General features: G+C 34.2%; 1 protein-coding gene across 6 annotated transcripts in view; it reads right to left on the bottom strand.

Annotated features, from left to right (window-relative positions):
* The window catches only part of CNOT6L (CCR4-NOT transcription complex subunit 6 like), a 179,636-nt gene that overhangs the window by 24,469 nt on the left and 129,978 nt on the right, over window positions 1–25,189 (bottom strand). For 5 of the 6 annotated variants that reach the window (XM_077143068.1, XM_077143070.1, XM_077143065.1 and 2 more), the window contains 5 exons: window positions 22,100–22,257; window positions 19,871–20,025; window positions 8,867–9,018; window positions 4,784–5,011; window positions 3,012–3,214 (listed from right to left, as the gene is read on the bottom strand). In XM_077143068.1, the coding sequence (XP_076999183.1) occupies window positions 3,012–3,214; window positions 4,784–5,011; window positions 8,867–9,018; window positions 19,871–20,025; window positions 22,100–22,257 (896 nt within the window). The remainder of the gene's footprint in view (window positions 1–3,011; window positions 3,215–4,783; window positions 5,012–8,866; window positions 9,019–19,870; window positions 20,026–22,099; window positions 22,258–25,189) is intronic. The other variant, XM_077143069.1, reaches the window with a different exon arrangement.

Below are 25,189 nucleotides of genomic sequence, written 5' to 3'. Positions count from 1 at the left end.
GAACAACTGAAACACTGGGGACCCAGAAGAAGAAAGAAGTTCTTTAATCCTGTATAGATAATTGTAATGCCTGGATATATCCTAGAGTACATTAAGCAGATAATCAAAAAATACTAGCAAAGTTCCTTGAGCAATGGGAGAAAGAATATGGAACTATTAAACCTTACCATCAGGGAATTCCCTGATACTGTGTCTCAAACTTTAAGGACACCAAAATCAACAGGCCATACCCTCAATCCTGAAACTTACTCATGTGAACCTTATGTAGGTAGTGGAGAAGCTTAAACTACCTATGAGTATGCCTAAGAGTTACCTATGAAGGACCTCTTTTGTTGCTCAGATGTGGCCTCTCTCTCTCTAAGCCCAACTCTGCAAGTGAAATCACTGTCCTCTCTCCTAGTTGGGACATGAAAGTTTCCCTGGAGACCTGGGAGATGACTTCCAGGGATGAATCCAACCCTGGCACTATGGGATCAACAATTCCATCCTGACCAAAAAGGGGAAAAGAAGTATAACTAATAAAGTATCAGTGGCAGAGAGAGTTCAAACAGTGCTGAGAGGCTATTCTGGAGGTTGCTCTTATGCAAGCTACCTATCATAATCTGCCAACCCCCAACCAGGACCATTCCAACAATCCTAAAGAACACCTAGGGCAATATATAAAGTTCCACAACACCTAGGGCAATATATAAAGTTCCATAAGGGTTCCATGTACTAGAGTAACTTTCCAGAAACCTACAACCTCCAGATGGGTCCCTGGTCCAGACAAGTCCTGAAACCTAGCCCACCCTCTCCAGAACATCAGATAGTTCCATTTCCCTACTCCATATTAGTGACAGACCCTTCCAATATGAAAAAGTTAGAATGGCCATAGCCCAAACACCCCTAAAGACAGGGATGGAAAGATCAAAGGTGATGGTGCAGTTATACAGTGAAGATAAAATTTAACAAATGAATGTGAATGCTGAATCATTAAATTGGTATCTCTTTTAGTCTCTAGTATCTTAGAGCAGCTAGAAGTAAAAACCTAAAATTGTGGAATTGTAACCCATGTCAAGCCTTGAAATATGTTCTACAATTGAGGTGCTGTGCTTTGAAATTTATTGCTTTTTTTGTATATATGTTATTTTTCACAAAAAAAAAAGAAGGAAAAAAGTTGATTGTGATGATAAAAAAATATTTAAGCCTTCTGAGAGGCTGATATGAGAGGATGGTATGGTGGTCCATGGCAAACTCTGGGATCTGTCCTGTAACTGCTTGTTGAAGAGTGCTTTGAAAACTATTCTTTTTTCTTTCTCTGCTTTGTATGTATGTTATATTATACAATAAAAAAAGTTTAAAAGAAACACAAACAGATGAGGTAGAAATTATTTTAGTTTTTCACCTATACACATACCAAAACAATAACAGTTACAGAATTATTGAACATTTATTTAAGGGAAATTTACTATAGGTTTTATGGGTTATGCTGCAAGAAATGTAGCATATATCACTAAAGTCACGAGAGGACTGAACCTCTAATGAACTATATATCATTAAATCTAGAGGTCTTCTTTAAGCTTACATAAGAGCAGTCATGTACTGGAGCTGGCTCATACCAGCTCTTTTGTGTACTCCTTCCAACTCTGCTAACAGGGACTTTATGCTGGATGTTGGAGTATTTATACCACAGAAATTAGCATATACTACAAATCAGGACTTTTTTTCACAGAAAGCTGGTTGTTAAATATTTACTAGTACTTAACTACAGACAAGCAATTAAAATGAAACGAACCATCACTGATAGAATGATCCACTCTTAATAGTGAGAATAAATTAGATTCAATTTCTTCTAAAGAATTTTTTTTTCATTTCATTATTACAAAAGCTGTTTAACAATAGCAACAAATGAATTTCCTTCCTTCTTCCTATTCATTTCTCAGAAAAGGGGCTAACAAGTACTGAAAATGGAAAAATGTTATTGGAGACGTGAAAGAGCCAATTTCATTTGGTAGTTTATTAAATTCCCTCAAGATTTCTCATACCACACCATTTTCCAACACCTATACTTGACTCAGAATAGTATTAAGATTTTAGTATAGATGCCTGAAAGGCCAGAAATTCATACAGAGGTATAATAAAAGAACTAAAAGTTGATAAAGTGATCAGAAAATTTTCAAGAAGAAAAGGATTAACTACAGAAAACCACCATAATCAAACTTTCTGAATATTAGTCCTGTACCAAAGCCTTCCCCTCTCCCCCGCTATTCTTTTCTTATTTTGCTCAAGTATCTTTCTTTTCCCTTTTTAAGCTGGAGTGTTTCATTGCCTGGCAATGCATTCATATTAATACATGTATGTATAATAGAACCTAAATAAGACCCTCTCTAAACCCCATCTCCAAAAGAAATGTGGAAAATTTAAACACAAACGAGGTAGCAGTTTAAAGTACTAAAATTTTTTTTGAAGGAATAATAAATTCATTCAATGTGAAAACTTAGCTATATTGGGTACTTATAATTTGGGGTCCTTGCTGCTAAATCAGCAGGGTATAGACAGGTGAGGATTAACTGTGTTAATATGCACAGAGTACTTTCAACAGTACCTGGCACATGGTAAGCACTTTTCAAGTTTTTACAATCATCATTATTTGAAACTTGAGCAAAAGAGTGATCAAAAGGAATTCTCATGACAATAATAACCACAAAAACCAACAAACCTCCTTACATTTAGGTGTATACTTAGTTAGAAATTTTGAGAATCTAAAACCTCTGAAGAGTATAAAATTACGCAACAAACCTCCTTACATTTAGGTGTATACTTAGTTAGAAATTTTGAGAATCTAAAATGTCTGAAGAGTATAAAATTACGCAACAAACCTCCTTACATTTAGGTGTATACTTAGTTAGAAATTTTGAGAATCTAAAATGTCTGAAGAGTATAAAATTACGCATATGAAACATTTATACCTTTCCTGTCGCATGCTCATATTTGGAAATAATTTCTACACCACCCCAGAGGCTGCCACTCACTTTGAAATCAAAGGTGTAATTGGTGTAAGGCATCAAGTTATTTTCATAGGCGCTCTTAAGTTGGAAGCCATGTGTGATTCTCCCTTCTGAGCTTCCATTCTTTCCATTGCAGCTGAAGTTCATAAGACACTCATTGTACCTTAGTTCCTTGAAGTCTTTATGGTTATCAGCAACTCCTCCATTGCTTAAATATTCCACAACACCTAGTGGAGAAAAGAAGAAAGAACACTACCATTTAGTATTTAGTTCTCACACAAAACTTCAGAGCCAAGACCCACTGCCACGTGGACACACCACGTTCAGAGTGTTTTATTAGGTTAAGCCACAAGAAATTGGCAATTTTTTTGTTGTTGTTAAAGATAATCAAGTATCAGCAGTTTCATATGGTTCAACCTAATAGAATGAAGAGTACTATTTCCGAGCAAACTATCAAGATCACCCAGCAGTTTTTTCAATTTTCTTACTAGCTCTTCAGACTAAAGATGATTTCCAGGGCATTAAAGGGTGATATTCACCAGGAATGAGTTCATCCTACATTTTTTAAAGAATACTATATAAATTCAATGCCTCTTTAGTATTTCCCTATTCTATGAAATCATTCAACAATGTTGGGAGTATGGAAAGTGTATACATAATAAAAAATCATTTATTAACAAAAACAGATTTTGCATCTCCAATATTTCAGTGGTTAATGTCAGCTAAGCAACATCATTCTTCATTTTGAACCAGAGTGAATTTCCTCAGCCTGATACTATAAAAAATATATAGTGTTCCTGTTGATCAAAAAGATTAGATGTGCCTAAAAGCTGAAGAGAGTAGAAGCATTCAAAGAAGTATGCTTCCATTGAACAAGCAACAGGGAAAAAAGTATCACAACCTTTCTTTTTAATATTATTAGTGAACAATGTTATAGTCATTTCTTTCTATTCGTGATAGCAAGGAATGAAATAATAGCACGATATACTGACCAAAAGAATAGCACGATATCAGTACTGTGGATAGTTGAAAAGGAGCTATCATTTAACTAGAATTTACTGAAGTGCCACGTATTGTTCTAAGTGCTTTACATACTATAATCCTAGGAGGTGGAAAAAATTATTATCCTCTAATTACAAATGAGGAACTTAGCCATAGATTGCGAGCTAGTAAGTAGCAGAACTGGATCCGATTCAACACTAACTCAACTCTCCATGCTGTTCTGCCAAATGACAGCTAATTGGCTTAAACAAAATCACCCTTCTCCACTGTACTCTTGCGCTTCAGGAAGCTGATCTTTATTGCAAGAACTACAAACCCCTGCCCTCTAGCTTCCAGCTAAATTTGGTTAATAAGCAGTACTAGTAGGGTAACAGAGGACACTGAGCACAGTGAGGTAGGGGTATATATATACATATAATTCTCTGGCTCCCTTGTTGGTTCGCCAGGGATTGGCTGCATCCTTCAATTCATCTCCCCTATTATGTGACCCTCTCCTAAAATTTTAACTGTTTTTTCCAAATTCTAATAACAGTTCCCATGCTATCATCTTTAAGCCTATGGGGTAGGCAAAGGGTCCCCTACGGTCAGAGCACTGCATCATTCTTTGTTGGTATTCCTTAACCCTGCCCACTTCTTTGGAAATACACTCTCCTCATCCTATCCCTGGGGTTCTAACTGATACATTCGATAATTTAGAAGAAAAATGCTCTACTAAAAAGTTAGGCGATAGCTAGCCTTTCAGTTAAAAGTAAAAGCAAAACTGAAAGCAACAGTGCAAATAATATTATAAATACCTGAATCTGGCAATGAGTTAAGATCTGCACATAGCACCAGCGGGATGGAATTAGGGTCTGCAGTTGGGCTGCCAGGCCTACTAGAGGCTTTCTCCAGAATGTTTTTAACCTCTGAGACAAACATCATGGTCTGGATGAGCTTCACATCAGAATACTCTGGGTCCCAATGCATGTGGGCATTTGCCACGATAAGCAGCTGTTTGTCTGCAGCATGAATAGGCTTCATACCTAAATTTTAACATTAGAAAAAGGAGGATAAAGTTATGCTTTGTGTGTCAAGAAAAGCAATATCTTACAGTTTTCCCCCAAAGATCCATAGCCACTTCTTTACTCTTTATCTTTCATTTTATCTCATGATGTAGTTCTTGGAAGTGAAAGTGTTAAGATTATGGTAATCCTAATCTAGGAACTATTCCTCTAGATCAGGAGTTGGCAATGTGCCACCTATGAGCTAAATCTGGCTTACAAACTATACCAAAATAGGGTGTATCAGCTAAGGATGGTTTTACATTTTTAAAAGGTTGGAAAAAAAAAAGTAACAGAAACCATATGTAGCCCACAGAGTAGAAAATATTTACTATCTGCTTCAGATATATATGTGACACCTGAGACTCAGAATAAGCACTCTGAAGTTTTGAAAGTCAGCAGTATCCCATACAGGAACTGATTAAAAAGTTGAAAAAGTGATCAGACTTCGAGGAGAGGTATGAATGAAGCTGATCTGGACAGGACTAAGGTATGTATTAGAATACAGGGTAAAGGATGCTATCCATCCATATTTTAAAACTTCAACTTCTGTGTGAGAACAGGGAGAGATGTTCATTTGGTGCAAAATTTATTATTTTGGGTAGTGCATTTCCTAATTTAACTTGTATGGTCAGTTTACTTAACACCATAAGTACATAGAGTCTTGAAAAGAGCATGAGATTTTGTTGCTTTGCCCAGGTTAGTGTGATGCCCTGATAAATCCAGAGTACTTTGGGCAGTAAATAAAGAGGTATTTGCAAAGTCCCCTTTGGGGACTGGGGAGAAAGGAGGAAATATTCAACTTCCCCATTTGGAGAATTTCTGATATTCTCATAAGCAGTGAACAACCAAATCAATAGGCTGAGCCCTCGATCTGGGGTTCGCCCCTATGAAACTTATTCCTGCGAAGGATAAGACAAGCCTACTGATAATTATGTCTAACAGTCATCCCTGAGAGAATCTCCTTTGTTGCTCAGATGTGGCCTCTCTCTCTCTAAGCCAACTAGGCAGGTGAACTCACTGCCCTCCCCACTACATGGGACGTGATCCCTAGAGGTGTAAATCTCCCTGGCAACATAGGATGGAACTCCCAAGATGAGCTGGGACCCGGCATCAAGGAATTTAAAAAGCCTTCTTGACAAAAGGGGGAAGAGAGAAATGAGACAAAATAAAGTTTCAGTGGCTGAAAGATTGCAAATAGAGTTGAGAGGTTAGCCTGGAAGTTATTTTTATACATTATATAGCTATCTCTTTTTAGTTTATGGTGTATTAGAGTGGGTGGAGGGAAGTACCTGAAACTGTTGAGTTGTGTTCCAGTAGCCTTGATTCTTGAAGACAACTGCATAAAGATATAACTTTTACAATGTGATTGTGTGATTGTGAAAACCATGTATCTGATGATTCTTTTATCCAGAGTATGGACACATGAGTAAAAAATATGGATTAAAAAATAAATTATAGGGGGGACAAAGGTAAAATAAATTGGGTAGATGGAAATACTAGTGCTCAATGAGAGGGAGGGATAAGGGGTATGCTATGTATGAGTTTTTTCTTTTTATTTCTTTTCCTGGAATGATGGAAATGTTTGAAAAAATGATCATGGTGATGAATAATTAACTATGTGATGGTATTGTGAGCCACTGATTGTACAGCATGTATGGAATGTATGGGTCTGAAGATTTCTCAATAAAAACAAATTTTTTTAAAATTGACTTTCTGGACCTTCACAGAAAGTTTGGTGACTCCTGCTGTACATGCCCAATTTAGGAATTATACCACGATATAATTAACATTTGATTATAATACCTGGTATTTGTTGAGTTCTTAATTTAACAGGCACTTTAAATATCTTTGTCATTCAAGTATCACAATAACCTAGTGAGGCAAATTTTGGTTATTTGAGTTAACTGAGCACTAATTATTCCTACTGCCCACTACTCATTCACCTTGCATATACGGAGCACATCAGTGACATGACAGTATTAAAAAGCAGTATCATTATATTACCCTATACAAAATAAATTCAGGAAGTGAATTTTCTACCAAAGCAAATTCATACTGCATACCAAAATTTTTTTTTTAATGAGGATTAGGGAGTAGTGTGCCCTCAGTCAGGACACCTGAGTTTTAGACTTGGTTTTATTACTAATTACTTTTTGTGACTTGGGCCAGTCACTTGATCTATTTGGGGCTCAGGTTCATTTGGAAATGAGATATTCAGCTAGAAAATCTTTAAGGTTCTTTTTTCCCCCCTAAAATTCTATGTTTTTTAAGAGGTCCATAAAATATTCAAGGCAGACAGCTCAACATGCATGGTATGAGGCAATTTAAATAAAATACATTCTATATGCTAGTGTTCATGCATAGAGAAATGAATACTAGCTATCCCCCTAAGAGTATGAATTATGAGAAACTCCCACTTTTTATTTTTTAGTTTTCATTTTTTTCTACTGTTGGAATATTAGTGAACACACAAATTTAATTTCACTTGAAATTTTCTTTAGAAATGTGTCACTTTTCCATTGAAAACTACACTTTACAGAAAAAGACCTCATTTTCTAAGCTACTATTTTTAGTAAACATAAGGTTTCTTCTAGTCTTACCAAATTATAATTATCTTTCATGTTGAGAAAATAAGTAACTGTGAAATCTGCTACATGTGACAGAAATAGTCACTTTTTCAAAGCAATCTGACCATGATATATAAATGTGCAGTCTTTTCCTAGAAGTTTTATGGAGTCAATCTTGGCTATAGATTAAATGTTCAATGTATTAAGTATTTTTAAAAACTGATCATTCAAGGAGCCATAAGCACTTTCTCTATTATTAAATTCCTCTTCTAGGAGTGTAAGAGAGACATATTGTAGAATGGGGAAGCATTCACTGTACAATGTATAATAACTCTTCTGAAAATTCAAAAGAAAATAAACTCCAAAAGAAATTTGGCTTTCACGTTACCAGGAAAAAAGAGTACCAAACTTTTAAGAAGAAGAGGACTGGAAAGGGCAAAAAAGTAGATAAAAATGGACAGGATAAAAAAAAAAGGAAAGAATTCAAAATCCCTTGTCAAAGACTGCTTGTCTCTGATGATAGATAAACTGAGGAATGGTGAGAAAAGGGGGTCTGTCAAATATGCATGGTCTCAATAATCAAATCAACAGTGAAGGCAAAAAAGGGAAAAATCTCTTCTGCTGCTGCTGCTAGTAGGTATAGAAAAAAGCCAAACAACTTAATTTGGCCTTAACCCTTCTCCTTGCTCTTGCCTAAAATATACTAGGTTAACAATGAAAGTGCCCCAAGGCAGGCAGGAAAAAGAGAAAAAAGTCTTGATAATGTTAAGTACATAATGAGTCTCTTACTCTGAAGGAAGCTATAAATAATCTAACGGCTAAAGAAAACCACCAGGGAGAGAAAAGATTCTGCTCTTATCCTGGCAATGACTGAAATATAAAACAAAGAAATTAGAGAAAACATGCAAGTACCTAACCTTAACGACAAAAGATTCATCCTCAAGATGTTAAAAACATGGCTTAAAAAAAGAACCAAGTCATCATAATTTCCAAATTCAGCCCAACCAAACATTTCCTATTTCAAAGACCTTTTAGAATTAATGGCCTATTAAAAAGACTTTCTTTTACACAGATTACCTGATAAATAACAACTCAAAAAGCATATAATCCTTCATACAATCAGGGTTATTTTCCTGCCTATTCCCCTTAACTTTCCTCAAAAAATAAGACAAGAAAATAACCAAGCAAAGAATAACAGCAAGATTTTCTGTACTCACTCTGAGATAGGAAAACTTGGAATGGTGTTTATTATTTTAAATGCACTCACCTGCTCCAAATAGTTCTTTGTGGACCTCTAATACCACAGCAACACCAATGTTATCTTTTGTCATCACTCTGTTCAGCATAGCTTCGGATCCATCTGAATTAGCCATTGCTACTTGGTTAAATTCCACTGTATGCTTCTGCACCAACGTAAATCTAAAAGGTACAGTTCATTATTATGCTGATTTTAGGTACCCGACTATCTTGTTAAAGGAAATTTAATAAAGGGGACATGAAATATAGTCACTACTCCTTGTTTCCCTCATCATTTTCTAGCTGCAAGTGGCCATAAGATACAGCGCTGGCCAATGAGACATAAAAAGTCTAAATAATGTAAAAACTTTTTCAGAAGCCCCACCTAGGAAAGATGGCATATCTCTTTGCCCTTTTACACCTTTGTCCCATTCAGTGCCTGGTGGATTAATAACCATCTTGTGACCATGAAGTGAAGTGAAAACTAATACACTAAAGATGAGGAAGCAGCTGAAACAGTTCTGGTGTGCCTATTTCTGGACTTTGTGTATTATACTACTACCGCTCTCCAGTCTATTTAAGCTACTGTTGGATTTTCTGGTATTTAAAAGTGAACACAATCTTATCTGGGCCTAAAAGTTAATAAAAAAAGCAAAATAAAATCTACCTATCCTGTTTACAGTTTTATTTTCATCACTTCAAAGAGATGTGTCAAGAAAAAAAAAACAGTGACACACTCTAGCTCAGCTAAAGAGTAACGGAGTTTTCCACCTGGCTTTTACTAGAAAGCGAGAATTAAAGATTTCAGAGGCTTATAAATAAAGAAGAAATCATTCTTCCTATGATTGTCTTTGAATTAATAGTATTTTCTTTACTTAGTGACAAATTATTAAGCATTATAAAATTGAAGGATTGAACAGAATAGAATATAGCTCTAACATTTAATAGCATATGACCTTGATCAAGATGTTTAGCCTCTTTCAGACTAATTTTATTAATTTTTGAAATATTTATAAACTTACTAAAAATACTGACTACTTTTCACTAGGTATTAAGATGGAGAGAAGACATCTTTGTTCTCCTAACTGTTGCCTCCTCACCTTCCTCCTATCTTTGAAACAGTAGCAGACATATCTTCAAAAATACTGACTGAAAGCTTACTATGTGGCAGACACTGTGCTAGATGAAATACTTCCCTCCCTACACCAATTCTGAAAGCTTCAGATGTGCTGAGAAAGGAAAGGAAAGGGTCATGTGCCTATTTCTAACCAAGAGTGCTACTTAAAGGGAATATAGTTTCTACTCTCTACTCTAAAGAAATGACCTCTAAAGCTAAAACATGAAGGATGAGGAATTAGCCATATGAAGAATGGGTCTGAGAGAAAGGAGGAAGAAGTGAAAAGGTCTTAAGAAAATAAAGAGCTTTGTATGTTTATAGCTTAGCAAACAATGGGTACAAAATGTGTTAGAGCTGAGGGGAAGAAAGTTTTCCAAGTTTGGCTGAGGGATAAGAGGTAACGGTAGCTTCGACTAAGGCTCAACAAATAAAGAGAAGCAGGATGATTCAAAGTACATCCTGTAGGTATTTTTGACTATCCTCTATATAAAACTTTTTCAATGGCTTTTAAGTAGTGGAATATCTTTTTCAAACATAATTTCTGGTGCAGCTACCATATATAAAGCATAGCAAAGCAGTATTATCTCAGAGCATATCAATCACTGAAAATAATGAACCTGTTTTCATAAATATAAAAATTTGACGTCAGAGGTTATAGATGATAATTAAAGTCATATGAGTCTCAGTATTCAATTAATTTTTGTATTTTGTTCTGATTACACAGCATTAATAAAAATCTTGATTCACAAAGATGCACATGTACTAGTGGTAAATAGGATAACAACTGGTTTTGAACTCAGAAAAGGCAACCGGGCAGGCAGGCAAAAATCTGATTCAGAGTTCTGCACCAAAATAAGTTAGCTAGCTAGCACAAATCAGGAACATGTTAGTGATTTCCAAAGCACTAAAATTTGATATTTGATGCTAGTGATCAATGAAAGGGAGGGGTAAGGGATATGGTATATATGAATTTTTTGTTTTCTTTTTATTTCTTTTTCTGAATTGATGCAAATGTTCTAAGAAATGATCATGATGATGAATATACAACTATGCAATGAAAAAAAGAATGTTCAGATTGTTGATTGGTTTTATTAATAAAATGTTTTCTAATTTGATATTTGAAACATTTGAGCACACACGTTATTTTTAAATTACAGTTCAACTTTTGTACTTAATTGTTGAAATACCTTCTAAAATATTTGCAGAAGTCTTAAGTCTTATTTATAGGAACCTAAGGTTCTGTAGAAAATCCTGCTGAATTGTAATACTGTTAATTTTGAACTACTAAGGTCAGACCATTCTATGGGGGGCAGGTGAGCTGTCACTCTAATTAGAGTGGTTAAAATTTGTTTTGCTATCTTTTCCCCATTAAACCTAGATCTCGATCTTTTCTTTAAAGGAATATATAACAAATCCAATTTCTCTTCCAATTGGCATTCCTTTAATAATCTGACAATAGTTGTCAACTCTTCTCCAGAAAGGAAATGGTCAATTTCTTATGTGACATATGGCTTTAATTTAAGACTGCTGTTCATTTGAACAATTTGGTTTACCCAAGTTCATCCAAAGATGAAAATTTAGCAGTACAGTACCTAAAAATGACATAAATGAACTTTTGCCTTATTCATTCTGAACTCCATTTTTGTTAATAAAGATTGAAACAGTACTTTGAGGATGGCCATATTAGTTATAAGCCAAATCAGAATCTATCTCTAAAACCTGTGATTCTTTTTCATGCTTAAACTAGGTCTCCTCAGTCCTAAACATTCATAAATGCTTAAAAGAAACAAACAAGTGAAAAAAAGATAGATTCTATTAAGTTAAATTTGTTTATTGTAGATTTGGGAACAAGTAAAAAAACTAATTATTAAAATCACCTATTTTAACAGTGGATTAAATCTTCTTAACTTTTTGGCTTTTATAATCATATATGCACAAATTCAATTTTCTCTTAATCAAATTCTCAAATAGGACAGAAGGAATAATTAAAATAACCATAATAATAACTGCCCACTATTGAGGATCTACTCCATAGCCATATTTATTAGTTCGGAAACTTGTGAAAAAAAAAAAAAAGCTTTGCAAAGGAAATAGGGAGGACATGAAGATTCCCATACAGATTTCTCATTAAGAAAAACATACTACTCCAGCTTTCGGGAGTGGTATCAGCCCCTTCAGGGATTGCTTCAACTGTAGAGAGCTGTCTTTCCCAAGGTCACACATTCTGGGATGGCCTACATCCAATTACAAATCAAAGAAAATGACAGGGGTCCAGCTATTTTGGTCTAATGTTAGTTAACAGCTCTAAAGCTCCATTTGGAATCAGCTGAAACTGACTATAAAATAAAACCCAGCTTCACTTTTCTCTCTGGCTAACTCGGCGCCCACTCACCTTTCCACAGGTGTGAACCTTAATAAACTCCTGAACACCAAACTGTATTCTAGAGTCTTCTTTTTAAAGAACCCAAATTGTGAGGGAAGAAATATAACTATTTCTTTACAAAGATGAGGAACACTAATAATGGGAGCTGGGAAAGTCTTTTTGAAAAACAGGATGTGAATCCATCTCTAATATCCTAGAACTTCTCCTAACCAAATTCATAATAGATTACCTAGCCAGTTTTTAATAACACTTTTGTAAGACATTTTAATACAAGATATAATTTATCTTGATTTAGAAACCTACCAATCTAAACTTCTTGGTTTATCAATCTCTTCTTCACCTGGTCTATCTCAGTCTTTCCAATTTGAAGATAAGTCTCCTCAACAGAGATCATGAAAGCAAAACTGAAGTTATATAGCTCTGCTTTTTCTTGAGCATTAGTGATTGTACATCGAACAGTGGGTCTGGTCCCTTCCTTGTTCTTCACAGTTCATAATGTTACTTAAAATACCTTCTCATTGCCTTAGCACTTTCACCAAGTTTTAGCTTTTTCTTGGTTTTAAATTTCTTGGCAATGATCATAGATTCTTAAAATCCACGTTTTACTTTATTTAAAAAATACAATTATTGGTTTTTTTAGACGTCTCCCTTATTCCGTCAACCTCTGTCCTCATCCTGCCATTGTCATACTTTTGACTTTTAAACTTTTCTTGGGGTATCTTCTATTTAGTGTTTTAGATTTCAAAAAGTTCACGAAAATAAACACATTTTCTAAACAACATACATATGTCATTATGCTGAACGTTCTCTTCCTTGGCTCTTAGAAACTCAAGAGACAGAGTCACACTCGCAAATTTTATCACTTCAATTTCACCAACAGTTAAAAAACTAAAGAAAGTTCCTTCTTTCCAGTGAGAAGTGAATAAGAGTATGTATTTGTTTCTTGAATCTTAAGAATTTATCAAGTACTCTGCCTCTCTATTTTAATTCATTTTATTTTTCCTACTCTGTAGCTGCCATACAGATGCTATAAGCATTATCCCTGATGCTATTTTCTTTTCTTTTATTCCAAATACAGAATGCATTCTGTAAATTCAACTTTTTGAAAATTCTTAACAAAAGACCAAAGGGGTATAAAAGAGAAGATTATTGATATGACCAAAAAGAAAAACAAACAAACAAAAAACTTTTACATGATTTGAGAAAGATTATTAGGATGAATGTTTCAAATGCAAGGATCATATCCTAAATAGCCCCTCATATAGAACAAGCAAGAAATAATTCAATTTCCTAGCAACTTGTAATCTAAAAGTAATTTTATGGGTCATGATGTGATTAACACTTGAGAAAGAATAGTGAATGCTAGCTAACTAGGAGCACCCAAAACAAGCTATAGGACTTAAGTAATATGCTCTTCCCCAATTCATTTACAAGCAGAAAGGAACAATGTAGTACATAGTCATGAAGATAGTACAATCACACAAGAACTAACTGTGACACTCTCTGCACCTTTAAACCCAAGTACCGAATAAAAGTTTTTACATGAAATGTGTTCTTAGGTCTCTTTAAGTAAACATGGTACTTCTAGAAAATAATTTACTAGAAGAGTAAAGCTTAGAGACTGTGATAAATGGAGAGGAATAGTAGATAAATATCATCTTAAATTTGAACAGCTCTTTTAACTACTGAAGATACTTTCACATTATTTTAGTCCCTTAACATACCTCCGAAGTTAGGTGGAAAAGTTATTATCCATATTTGAAAGGTAAAGGAAACTGTGGCACAAGGCAGTAATTGTACATCCCAGACTGAATTAATGGGTAAGTTGATATTAGAAGTCAGAGATCAAAATCTCAATTTTTAAAACCATGTGTACATTCTAAATGCACTCATCATCTATGGCAGAGGAATATAATAACAGAGACGAACAAGAGTATTATCACAATAGTCCATTTTGAAATTTCACTGTAATCACCTCTGAATTGTCCCTACTTTCAAGCAAAAAACTGCCTGTAATCACATGGGACAGAAATGCAAGGACCTGGCTTTATCTGTTACCTGAGCCTGGAAGCAGGTTAGAGACTAGAGGCAACACAACTAGGACTAAGTACCATGAAAATCTAGGTTTTAATCCACGAGAAGAGACTATCTCTTCAGAGCGTAATGGGCACAGTGTTCTAAACTGCTGTTCTCATCTTTCCCTTTCTCACTGATTTGAAACAAAACATGATCAAAAGATCAGAACTGCTAACCTCAGGAAGAGCAAGTAATTCTAGGTCTGGTTTTCATCTCCCTTTTCTCCATTTTGGATTTCTTCAAGTTGTGTATCTGGTTCCAAAACCCCATTTCTATTAATTGTTAAGTCTATAGGACAAAACACGGCAAAAAAGAAATTTAAATTGAGTCTAAAAAAGTTATCTATAATAACTCAGCAATCTCTCCATATGTACACACACATATATATACACTTTAGCCTGAAGATAATACTTGTTGAGGTAAAGGATAAAGGAAAAACTGATTTCTGACACTTAATCAACCAAAACTTCTGTTTTCTGGTATCTCTATGCATGTAACTTCCAAACAACAAAATGATGCTAATACCACAAGGTACTACTCAAATCTTGAAATGCTTTCTGAATCCCCAAATATTAACCTAAAATTACAATGAATCTGATCAAAAGAATATTTCATTTTATTCTAATTCACCGTATATTGCTAATCTGTTTCTTAACCTTTACTAAACAACCCCATCCCTTCATCACGATCAAGAAAGACACTATTAAGTTTCCATTTATTGGTACTTATTCTGTATCATTTTATTCCATAAGGGATAAAACTGTCACAATGAAGATTAGGAATTTTCAGATACTCTGGCTCTGGTTTTAAAAGAATGAAACTTTGAGAATTAGTACAGAGTTCAAGTACACTTCCACAACTATCTTTCGACCTTGGTAATTCTGTAAATTATGTAAAAAAACAAACTTACAAGGTAATGATATACAAATAAGGAAAATAGGCCCACAAAGACTCATTCAAGGTTATACAGCTAAATAAAAGGTTTATTTAGTATATTCTAAATTTAGTATATTCTGATCAACTGTCTTCAAACTCAGTCTTTTCTTTGCATACATTATCTCTCCAGTCTAAAGAAAGAATAAAAGAAAGGCAAGGTGGTATACTTTGTGTTCAATTCCAAATAGTATGGCATTGGATAGTACCTAACATGTCATGAATAAATACTTGGTGTTGGGTAGGACGATGATTTTTAATCTATCTACTCCAATAGTTATAGACCTGCCATTCCAGGAACAAAGTTCAGAAAAGATACAATGCAATACTGTACCACACTCAATTCTTCATCTAATTTAGTCCATTTTACTATTTAGGAAAAAAAAGTGTTGAGGAAAGGAAGAAACCCAGATGATGCTTCTAACTATTAACTATGTATTCATCTCTTAACTAGTTCTCAGTATTTTTTTTTAACTTTTTTATTGTTTAATATTACATATATACATAACTAAGAAAGAAAAAAATAATAGGCTTCAAAGCACTCTTCAACAACCAGTTACAGAAGAGATCACAGAGTTTGTCATAAGCTACCATACCATACTCTCAGATTTTTCCCTCTGGCTGCTCCAGAATATAGGAGGCTAAAAGGCTTAAGTATTTTTTATCATTACAAACGACTTTTTTTTTTCGTGAAAAACAGCATATGCATACAAAAAAAGTAATAAATTTCAAAGCACAGCACAACAATTAGTTGTAGAACAGATTTCAGAGTTTGGTATTGGTTACAATTTCACAATTTTAGGTATTTACTTCTAGCTGCTCTAAGATACTGAAGACTAAAAGAAGTATCAATTTAATAATTCAGCAATCATATTTGTTTGTCAAACACTACCTTCTCTGTATAACTCCACCATCACCCTTGATTTTTTCTACCTCACTCTTTAGGTTTATCTGGGCTAGGGCCATTCTAACTTTTTTCTATGTTGAAAGGGGCTGTCAGTAATACGGGGTAAGGAGATGGAACTAGCTGATGTTCTGGAGAGGCTGGGCCCCCTGTGGGTTTCAGGACTTATCTGGTCCAGGGATCTATCTGGAGGTTGTAAGTTTCTGGAACATTACCCTAGCACATGGAACCTTTGTAGAATTTTTATACACTGTCCTAGGTGCTTTTTAGGACTGGCTGGAACTGTTTTGGTTGGGGTTTGGCAAGTTATGATAGGCAGCAATGTCTAACTGAAATTTGCATAAGAGTTACATCCAGAATAGACTCTACTTGAACTCACTCAGCCACTGATACTTTATTAGTTACACTTTTTTTCCCCTTTTTGATCAGGATGGCATGGTTGCTCCCACGGTGCCAGGGTCGGACTCATTCCTGGGAGTCATCTCCCACACCGCCAGGGAGACTTTACTTCTGGATGTCATGTCCCACGTAGTGGGGGGAGGGCAATGATTTCACTTGCAGGATTGGGCTTAGAGAGAGTGAGGATACATCTGAGCAACAAAAGAGGTCCTCTGGAAGTAACTCTTAGGCATACTTATAGGAAGGCTAAGCTTCTCCACTACCTACATAAGCTTCAAGAGTAAGCCTCAAGATCAAGGGCCAGGCCTACTGATTTGGGTGTCCCTATAGTTTGACACAGTATCAGGGGAATTCCCAGATGGTAAAGTTGAATAGTTTCATATTTTTTCTCCTATCCCTCAAGGGACTTTACCAATCCTTTTTGATCATCTGCTTAATATATTCTAGGATGTATATAGGCATGACATTAAGTTATTCAGGATTAAAGGCCCTCATTTTTATTCTGAGAGTTCTAAGTATTTTTAATAATCCAAGAATCAATTTTTCAAATTCCCAGTTGTTCTAGTTGCTAGCTGCTGGAATGCAACACACCAGAGATGGACTGGCTTTTAATAAAAGGGGATTTACTTCATTAAAATCATGTAGTTCTTCAGAGGAAAGGCAACTAACTTTCAACAGGTTCTTTCTTACATGGGAAGGCACAGGGTGATCTCTGCTGACCTTCTCTCCAGGCCTCTGGGTTCTAACAACTTTCCCCAGGGTGATTCCTTTCTGCATCTCCAAAGCTTGAGCTGAGTTGCAAGTGCTGAGATGAGGTATGCTGAGCTGCTTGGGCTGTGCTATGTTGAGCTTTCTCATTTAAACATGCAGCCAATTAAATTAAACATCATTCATTGCGGCAGGCACGCCTCCTAGCCAGCTGCAGATGTAATCAGCTACAGATGAGCATCACATGCCATTGGCTCATGTCCACAGCAATAGAACTAGGCACCTTCACCTGGCCAAGTTGACACCTAAACCTAACTACCACACCAGTGTTTAAAGTTTCCTAAATAACATGTATAATTTTTAGATCAAAATTTTACTACCTCTAGAAAATTATCAAAGCATTTTAGATTTTCCTTTCAAACCTGGAGAAAAGAAAGCAGATGGAAAAAGAGCTAAATGTTAGATGCCTCAGTGTTATCAGAATGCTTTTTAAAAATTATGTTGTTTCCAGGAATTTTGTGTATTTACACAGGAAACAAACATCATATTCATGGCAACTTTTTCAAATGAGGTAATTTCATAAGAAGTGTAAGCAATATTGGACATCATTTCAAAAGCCTAGAGATTCAGTTTAATATAATAGTTAAAAGCATGAACTACGAAGCTAGACTGCTATGTAACCTGGGACAAATTACTTAACCTCTCTGTGTCTTGGTTTCCTCTATAAAAACAAACAGGTGTAAACTACCTATTAAGCTTGTTTTAAAAACTGAGTAAGATAATCCATATAAATAATAGAACAGACCTAACATACGTTAAAAACTATCAACGTAATAGCCATTGTTATTTTTAAATTTGTAAAAAAGAAAAAATTTACAACACTACTACAAGAATTTAGTGTACTCTGACTAAAGTACCATAGGACTGTGTACTTTTTATTAACCAGAATGAGAATAAATCTACAAAAACTCCATGTAAAAGACAAGAAATAAGGTACAGATAAATAACAACTTAACATGCTATGCTGGTTAATATACCTACACCAATAGAAACACTGACTCATTTTGTTATAATAGGTATAATTAAATAGGGAAATACCAAAAAATAATCATAAGCATGGATATCCTATAAAGAGTAATCCCCTACCTAATCTATCCAACTTAAATTATTAACTATAGAATTCAACTTCTGTCAAACTTCTCCACACGTTTCAATCTTTTATTAGAGGTTTCTTCAAATTTTCTACTTAAAATCAGGGTCCTTCTGAGGCAAAAGTATGTTGCTTTCTTTTCCTCAAGTCTTTCAAGATGATAACAAGAAAAACCCATCTCTAGCCATATGGTCACTTAGCCAGCACCCAGGAAATCACCTCCCAAGCATCTTACTGCACTCAGCACTGCCCTCCTGAGTAGGAAATATATTCTTAAATCCGATGCACAGGACATAACAAATGCAACAAGAGAGAAATGATAAAATTACAAAAAACTGCAGAGAAATGTAACAATAATAAAAATGTTATTTTTTTCCAAGACAATTAAATGTTTCACAAAGTATGTAATCATCCCATTTAATTCTTGGAATTACCTCTGAGATAAGTAGGCTGAACAGACACTGTTTTCCATTTTAAAATTAAGATATTAAAGTTTCAAGGCTTTTACAAGATTGTTTATGCATTCTGATAAGCAGATTCATAATCTTATCTTTGATTATATTGTTATCAATTATAGTAATAAGCCTTGAAAACACAGGCCATATTTTCTGAATGTTTTTTTATGACTACTTCCTACTGTCTTGTTCCAATTAATCCTTTAGCTTCCCTACCTCTGTAAGCTCTATACCTCTATTTTGTCCCCTTTATCTACCTATCTCTTATACATATATAATATTGTAATTATCTTATATGCTTACCTTTTCCTACTAGGCTTGAATTCTGAGTAAGACTAGGAACTATGTCTTGTCTATCATCTTTGCGTCCATCGCCAGCATGGCACTTGGACTGAACAAACATTTAGTGAATAAATGACTAAATAAATGTATGAAATTTTAATTAAGAGAGATGAAAAGGTTGAAAAAGTGAATGATTCTGAGAAAGACCAAAAAAAAAAACTCTAAAATAAAAAACCCTGATCAATTATTTCTAATTTAAAAGGTACCATGATTTTCTTATAACAACATATTTAGGTCTAGACTGCTAAATTTTTAGTACAATCTGATAATAAAAGTATAAATAATAATCATACAGTAAATATTTGTGTTTCCAACCCACAACCTTAGAAATAAAACATTAATTTTTTATTAATTTTTAAAAATTAATAATTAAAATTAAAATTATTAATAATTTTATTATAATAATTTTTAATAATTATTAATAATTAATAATTAAAAATTAAAATTAGTTTTAATTTTTGTATCACTTGCTTTCTAGCTTTTTGTTTATTTTATAGGGGTAGACTAAAGACAATTTCAAATATGCGATAAATAAGTTTACAGCATGTACTTTGTTTCCTTAACTCACTTTTCTGTTTTGAAGAATATTGCACAACCATCCACATGCTTTCTCTCCTGCTCAGACATGATTTTGGCACGTGACTTTGGAGAAAAAAATCCATCATATCCACGCTCCTTCAATGCTGGCAGAAAGAGAGTGAAGTATTGCTCTGTTTCCACTTCCTGAGATGGAGAAAAAGTTATCATCTATATGACAGAGGGAAATCTAATTAAGATAGAAAAATGCTCAGCATTATGAGTAAGCTTAAAATAAATTAAAATAATTTACATAACAGAAGTTATCTATCTTACCTTATTGCTAGCAGCTGCCATTTGCAGCATTTAAAAGCTGAAAGAACCAGAAAGGTTACATGATTTTCTCATGCTCACAGACAGAGCTAGTAGTAGGTGTAGACTACATTCCAGGTCCCGTGATTCCCAACTGAGAGTACGTTCCACTATAGTTCCCTTCCTCAAGACTGGTTATCAAACAGAGACAACTGATCATATGCTAGTTTAGGTGGTAGGGAATAGTAATTTTGCATATAAAATGGAAATTTTAAAAATTATTTATCCTTCTCATCATGACTGAAAGGAATGATACCCAAGAGTGAGAAAGATAAGATCTAGAAACAAAAAAATTCTACTTTAAGGAATTTTTAGGGATCCAAACACATCGATTACCCATGGTCTCTGCTAATTTAGTAACTTAAGTTAGATTATTTTTTTTTATTCTAGGATAAGATCTAGAAACAAAAAAATTCTACTTTAAGAAATTTTTAGGTATCTGAACACATCAATCACCCATGTTCTCTGCTAATTTAGTAATTATTAATTTAGACTATTTCATATCTGATCCATAAAAATATAACAAACCCTTCCAAATGAAGTAATAAGCAAATACGATGATAATGACCTGTATATAAAGATGCTCAAAACGGCATTACTTTATATCCACCAAAACCTATAAACAGCCAAAATGTTCAACAGTAGAGAAACAGCTAAATCACTTAAGATATATTCATATAATTATTAATTTTTGGAGAATTTTTGTAACTCAGAAAATGCACTAAGTGCAATCAACAAGAAACAAAATATGCCAACAGTGTGATTTTTATTTTGAAAATATATTTGTAAATAGATAAAAGTGAGTAGAAAAAAACTGTTTAGAAAAAATACACCAATACATAACAACTATCTCTGCAATATGGGATTAGATGTTTTCCTTCATCATGCTTTGCTTTTTTTCCAAGTTTTCAACTTCTCTATAATAAACATTTTTATACTATAGTATTACTCTTATAATTGGAAAGCATTTTAAAATTATTTTTATCCTTCAAACTATGCTTGAAGGTTGTAAGACTGTTATTACTGAAATACTACATTTTTTAAAAGGGGGACAATTAAGTAATCACATAGAAGCCTACTTTTGTTTTGCTTTCTCCCACCCCCACACTGTATCATCTCTGTTTCAATAAGATATTTACTTCTTATTTTTCTCCCAGGAAGTAAAAAGAACCATAGACTAAAAAAGAAATGATCAAATAAGTTATTCTAGTAGGAAGAAAATTTTTTAAAAATATTTTTTCTTTACACTATGCTGAAAAGGATATGTGAAATTACAACATCAAAAAACTTTAAAACACTTTTAAGCATTTAATACACTGAAAGTTGTAGGAAAAAATATTCAAATCTGCTCAAAAGACTTGGCTAATAATTACCTAAGCTTTGAAAAGAAATGAGAAAGCACATATTTCATCAAAAGGTATTGATTCTTCAGTTATATTCATTATAACAAAGTGTTATCAAATAAAAGTTTAAATCCCAGAGGTCAGATGCATTATAGTACAATACTTTTAAATATTTTAAATATTTATGTTTAGGGAACAACTATCTGCAAGTTCTCATCTTTCACTGTTTTTACAGATTCTATTCTAAATCAACATTATATTACTGAAAGATTAGCAATCTTCTGCAGTTTTTTGTTGTTGTTTTTTCTTTTTTTGGTAATGATTTGTGAGATGGGTAAGATTATTTTCACTTAAAGTAATAATGAAAGTAAGTAGATGGCTATACTGAGTCAGCAAAACTGTTTTACTGTGGAAATGTCTTAAATGCCTTCCTTTCTTTGTCAAAGGAAGGAGAGAAAACAATTCCTTTTGAGTTTTGCTTTGAACAGTATTTCTCCCAAAGGTAACTCTTTCTATAGTTTTAAATTCACATTTAAGTTAAAGACAATTTAATTTTATAGTGTTACCTGAAGACTAATGATATCTGCGTCACAGTTAACAATTTCTTCCATAATTCCCTTTTTCCTGTATTCCCAGTTTAACGCCCAGGATGGGCAATAGCCATATAGCTGCCGGGTGGCATATTTATCACATAACACATTGTAACACATAACTGTGAATGATGCTAAGAAATGAGAGAAAAACAAAAACAGTCAAAAGGGAGAAAATTAGGCAACTTTTTCTAAAGCAAGATCATGTGTACACCTGCATAAGCACACACAGCACATATGCACATACTCCGAATACAACCATTATGAAATGCCTATAGCAAGATTTTCCTGTTAAACTATACTAAAACATCTCTGGAGTCCATCAGACCAAAATTCTTTGACTAGCCTAGATTAGGCTAAAAGTTCATATTCAATATCCTTAGGAAATTTATTTTAACAAATAATTCAAATTTTAAATCAGAATGCTAATTCTTTGCATATTCTTCACTGTGCAAAGCTTCTCTCTATTGAAACAAAAATAAACCTCAGCTTTTTTGTAATTAAGGAACTCAATTCATTACTTTTTATTAACAAAATATCCATACTTAATACTTTTTTTGACTTCTTACTACTCTAACCTAGGAGGGTATGGACCAATGAGGTTTAATTATAAGAGACTTCCTTTTCCACCAAATCAAATGTTCATTTCTGAAATAAAATTCTCACATTAAAATCTCCTTGAACTGTAAAAAGATTGTAAACAGAGCTAGGAGAAGATCATTTGCATCCTTGCTACCTAAAGTGTGTTCTAAGGATCATCAGTGACCACCCCATCACCTTGGAACTTGCTGGAGATGCCGAAATCTCAGGCCCCATCAAGATCTACCGAATGAGTGAACAAAAAAAAGTTTTTGCAAAGCCCCCTTGGGGTGCTGGGGAGAAAGGAGGAAATAATTCAACTTCTCCATCTGGGAAATTCCTGATATTCTCACAAGTAGTGGGGACAACAAATTCAATAGGCTGAGCCCTCAATCTTGCACACACACCGCCCGCCCCTCCATGAAGCTTATTCCTGCAAACAAGATAAACCTACTGACAATTATGCCTAAGAGTTACCCCCAGAGAACCTCTTCTGTTGCTCAGATGTAGCCTTTCTCTCTAAGCCAACTCAGCAGGTGAACTCACTGCCCTTCATCCTAGGTAGGATATGACTCCCAGGGGTATAAATCTCCCTGACATATAGGACCTGACTCCAAGGGATGAGTTGGAACCCAGTATCATGGGAATGAGAAAGCCTTTTTTTTACCAAAAAGGGGAAGACAGAAATGAGAGAAAATAAAGTCTCAGTGGCTGAGAGATTTCAAACAGAGTCGAGAGGTTATCCTGGCTTACACATTATGTAGACATCACTTTTTAGTTTATGGTGTATGGGGGTGGCTGTTCAGCTGTGTTCCAGTAGTCTTGATTCTTGAAGAAGACTGTATAACTATATAGCTTTTACAATGTGACTGTATGACTGTGAAAACCCTGTGTTTGATGCTCCTTTTATCCAGGATATGGACAGATGTGTGGGGGGAAGGGAAAGGATAAAAAATAAATAAATAGTAGAGAGAGACAGAGTAAAAATTGAATAGAGTGAAATAATGTAGGTCAATGAGAGGGAGGGGTAAGGGATATGGAATGTATGAGCTCCTTTTTTTTTTTTTTTATTTCTTTTTCTGGAGTGATCCAAATGTTTTAAAAATGAACGTGTTGAAGAATATGCAACTATGTGATAACACTGTGAACTACTGATTATATAACATGGTTGGACTGTATGTATATTGATATTTCTCAATAAAATATTTAAAAAATGAAAAATAAAAAAAGATCTAATGAATGAGAATTAGCAATCTAACAAAGACCCCAAATGATTCATTTGTAACTTGAAGTTTATCAAGTTATTAGTAATTCTCTATCCGGGCTGTCCAATAGAATCATTTTATAGTGCTTTGAGGAAAAAAACAGAAATATTGATATTCAGGGCACTACACTTCAGACTAATTAAGGAAGAATATTAGGGTCTGGGTTATTACTAATTTTAAAAACCATGACAGGAAATTATCATGGACAGCTATGAATGAGAATCACTTATTTAGAAAAGAATGTGAGGGATCCCAGGTGAAATAAGATTTTATCAAGGTTGGCTCAGTTTCAGATGACTGGAAAGGTAGTAAGAGAAACTGACTGGTGGCCAGGTCGTATACGTGGGCATATATTTCAGCTTGGGATAATTTGTATCCGCTGGTTAGTTATTTGGGAAATGATCCCAAGGCATTTAATCTCTTCAGAGTCACTACATTCTGAAGTGAGCACCCCGAGTTCAACTAGCAGTGCTCTTTGGATTTAAAATGTCCTTTAGAAGTGAAGGCAAAAGGCAAGGCAGATGATTACAGCCTCTTTCAGTTTTTCTTCAAGGCTTTTTATTGTTGTTGTTTTTGTGATTACTGAGATTTTCTGGAAAAGCCAAAGATTCCAATTTCAATAATATATACAAAAATGCCCGAGAGTACCAGCACTTTCTTAACAGAGAGGAAAATTACTTAAGTCACTATTATTGCTACTATCCTATACCCACTTACTTATACCTGGAATCTTTTCACTATCTTTGGATGTGATTCCTACATAGTTCAATTACCATTACTGTTTTGTGGCTATAAATCACCTTTAATCAGCCATTTATTATACAAATACCCCATGCATCAGAAGAAGTAAAAGGCATTTTTAATGATTTCTTTTTTAGCATTTAGATTCTATTCAGTCAAGCACCATACATCTCAACAAAAATCCATACTGTTTTTCAACGAAGAACATCCAAGAACATATTACTTTTAGATTATAGCAACTAATGAAAAATTGTTTGTTGTTCCTTTTATTAATGGAAATGTAGCTGTGTGAGATTAAGAAAGCTTTTCTTCAAGAATGTGTTCTCTCCTACTCAAAAAGGGATTACTATGAAAATTAGATAATAGCTTTTTTAACATGAAAAGAAATAATTACACATCAGGGAAGGTCAAGTGTAAAATAAGTCAACCAAATTAAGGCTTTGTAGAAAATCTGAGGTACTCTTTTCACTCAGAGTCTCAA

The sequence above is a fragment of the Tamandua tetradactyla genome, chromosome 24 (genome assembly GCF_023851605.1).
Source record: "Tamandua tetradactyla isolate mTamTet1 chromosome 24, mTamTet1.pri, whole genome shotgun sequence".
Lineage (NCBI taxonomy): Eukaryota > Metazoa > Chordata > Mammalia > Pilosa > Myrmecophagidae > Tamandua > Tamandua tetradactyla.
The sequence above is the reverse complement of the archived record's forward strand: the minus strand, read 5'-3'. Positions and strand labels throughout refer to the sequence as shown.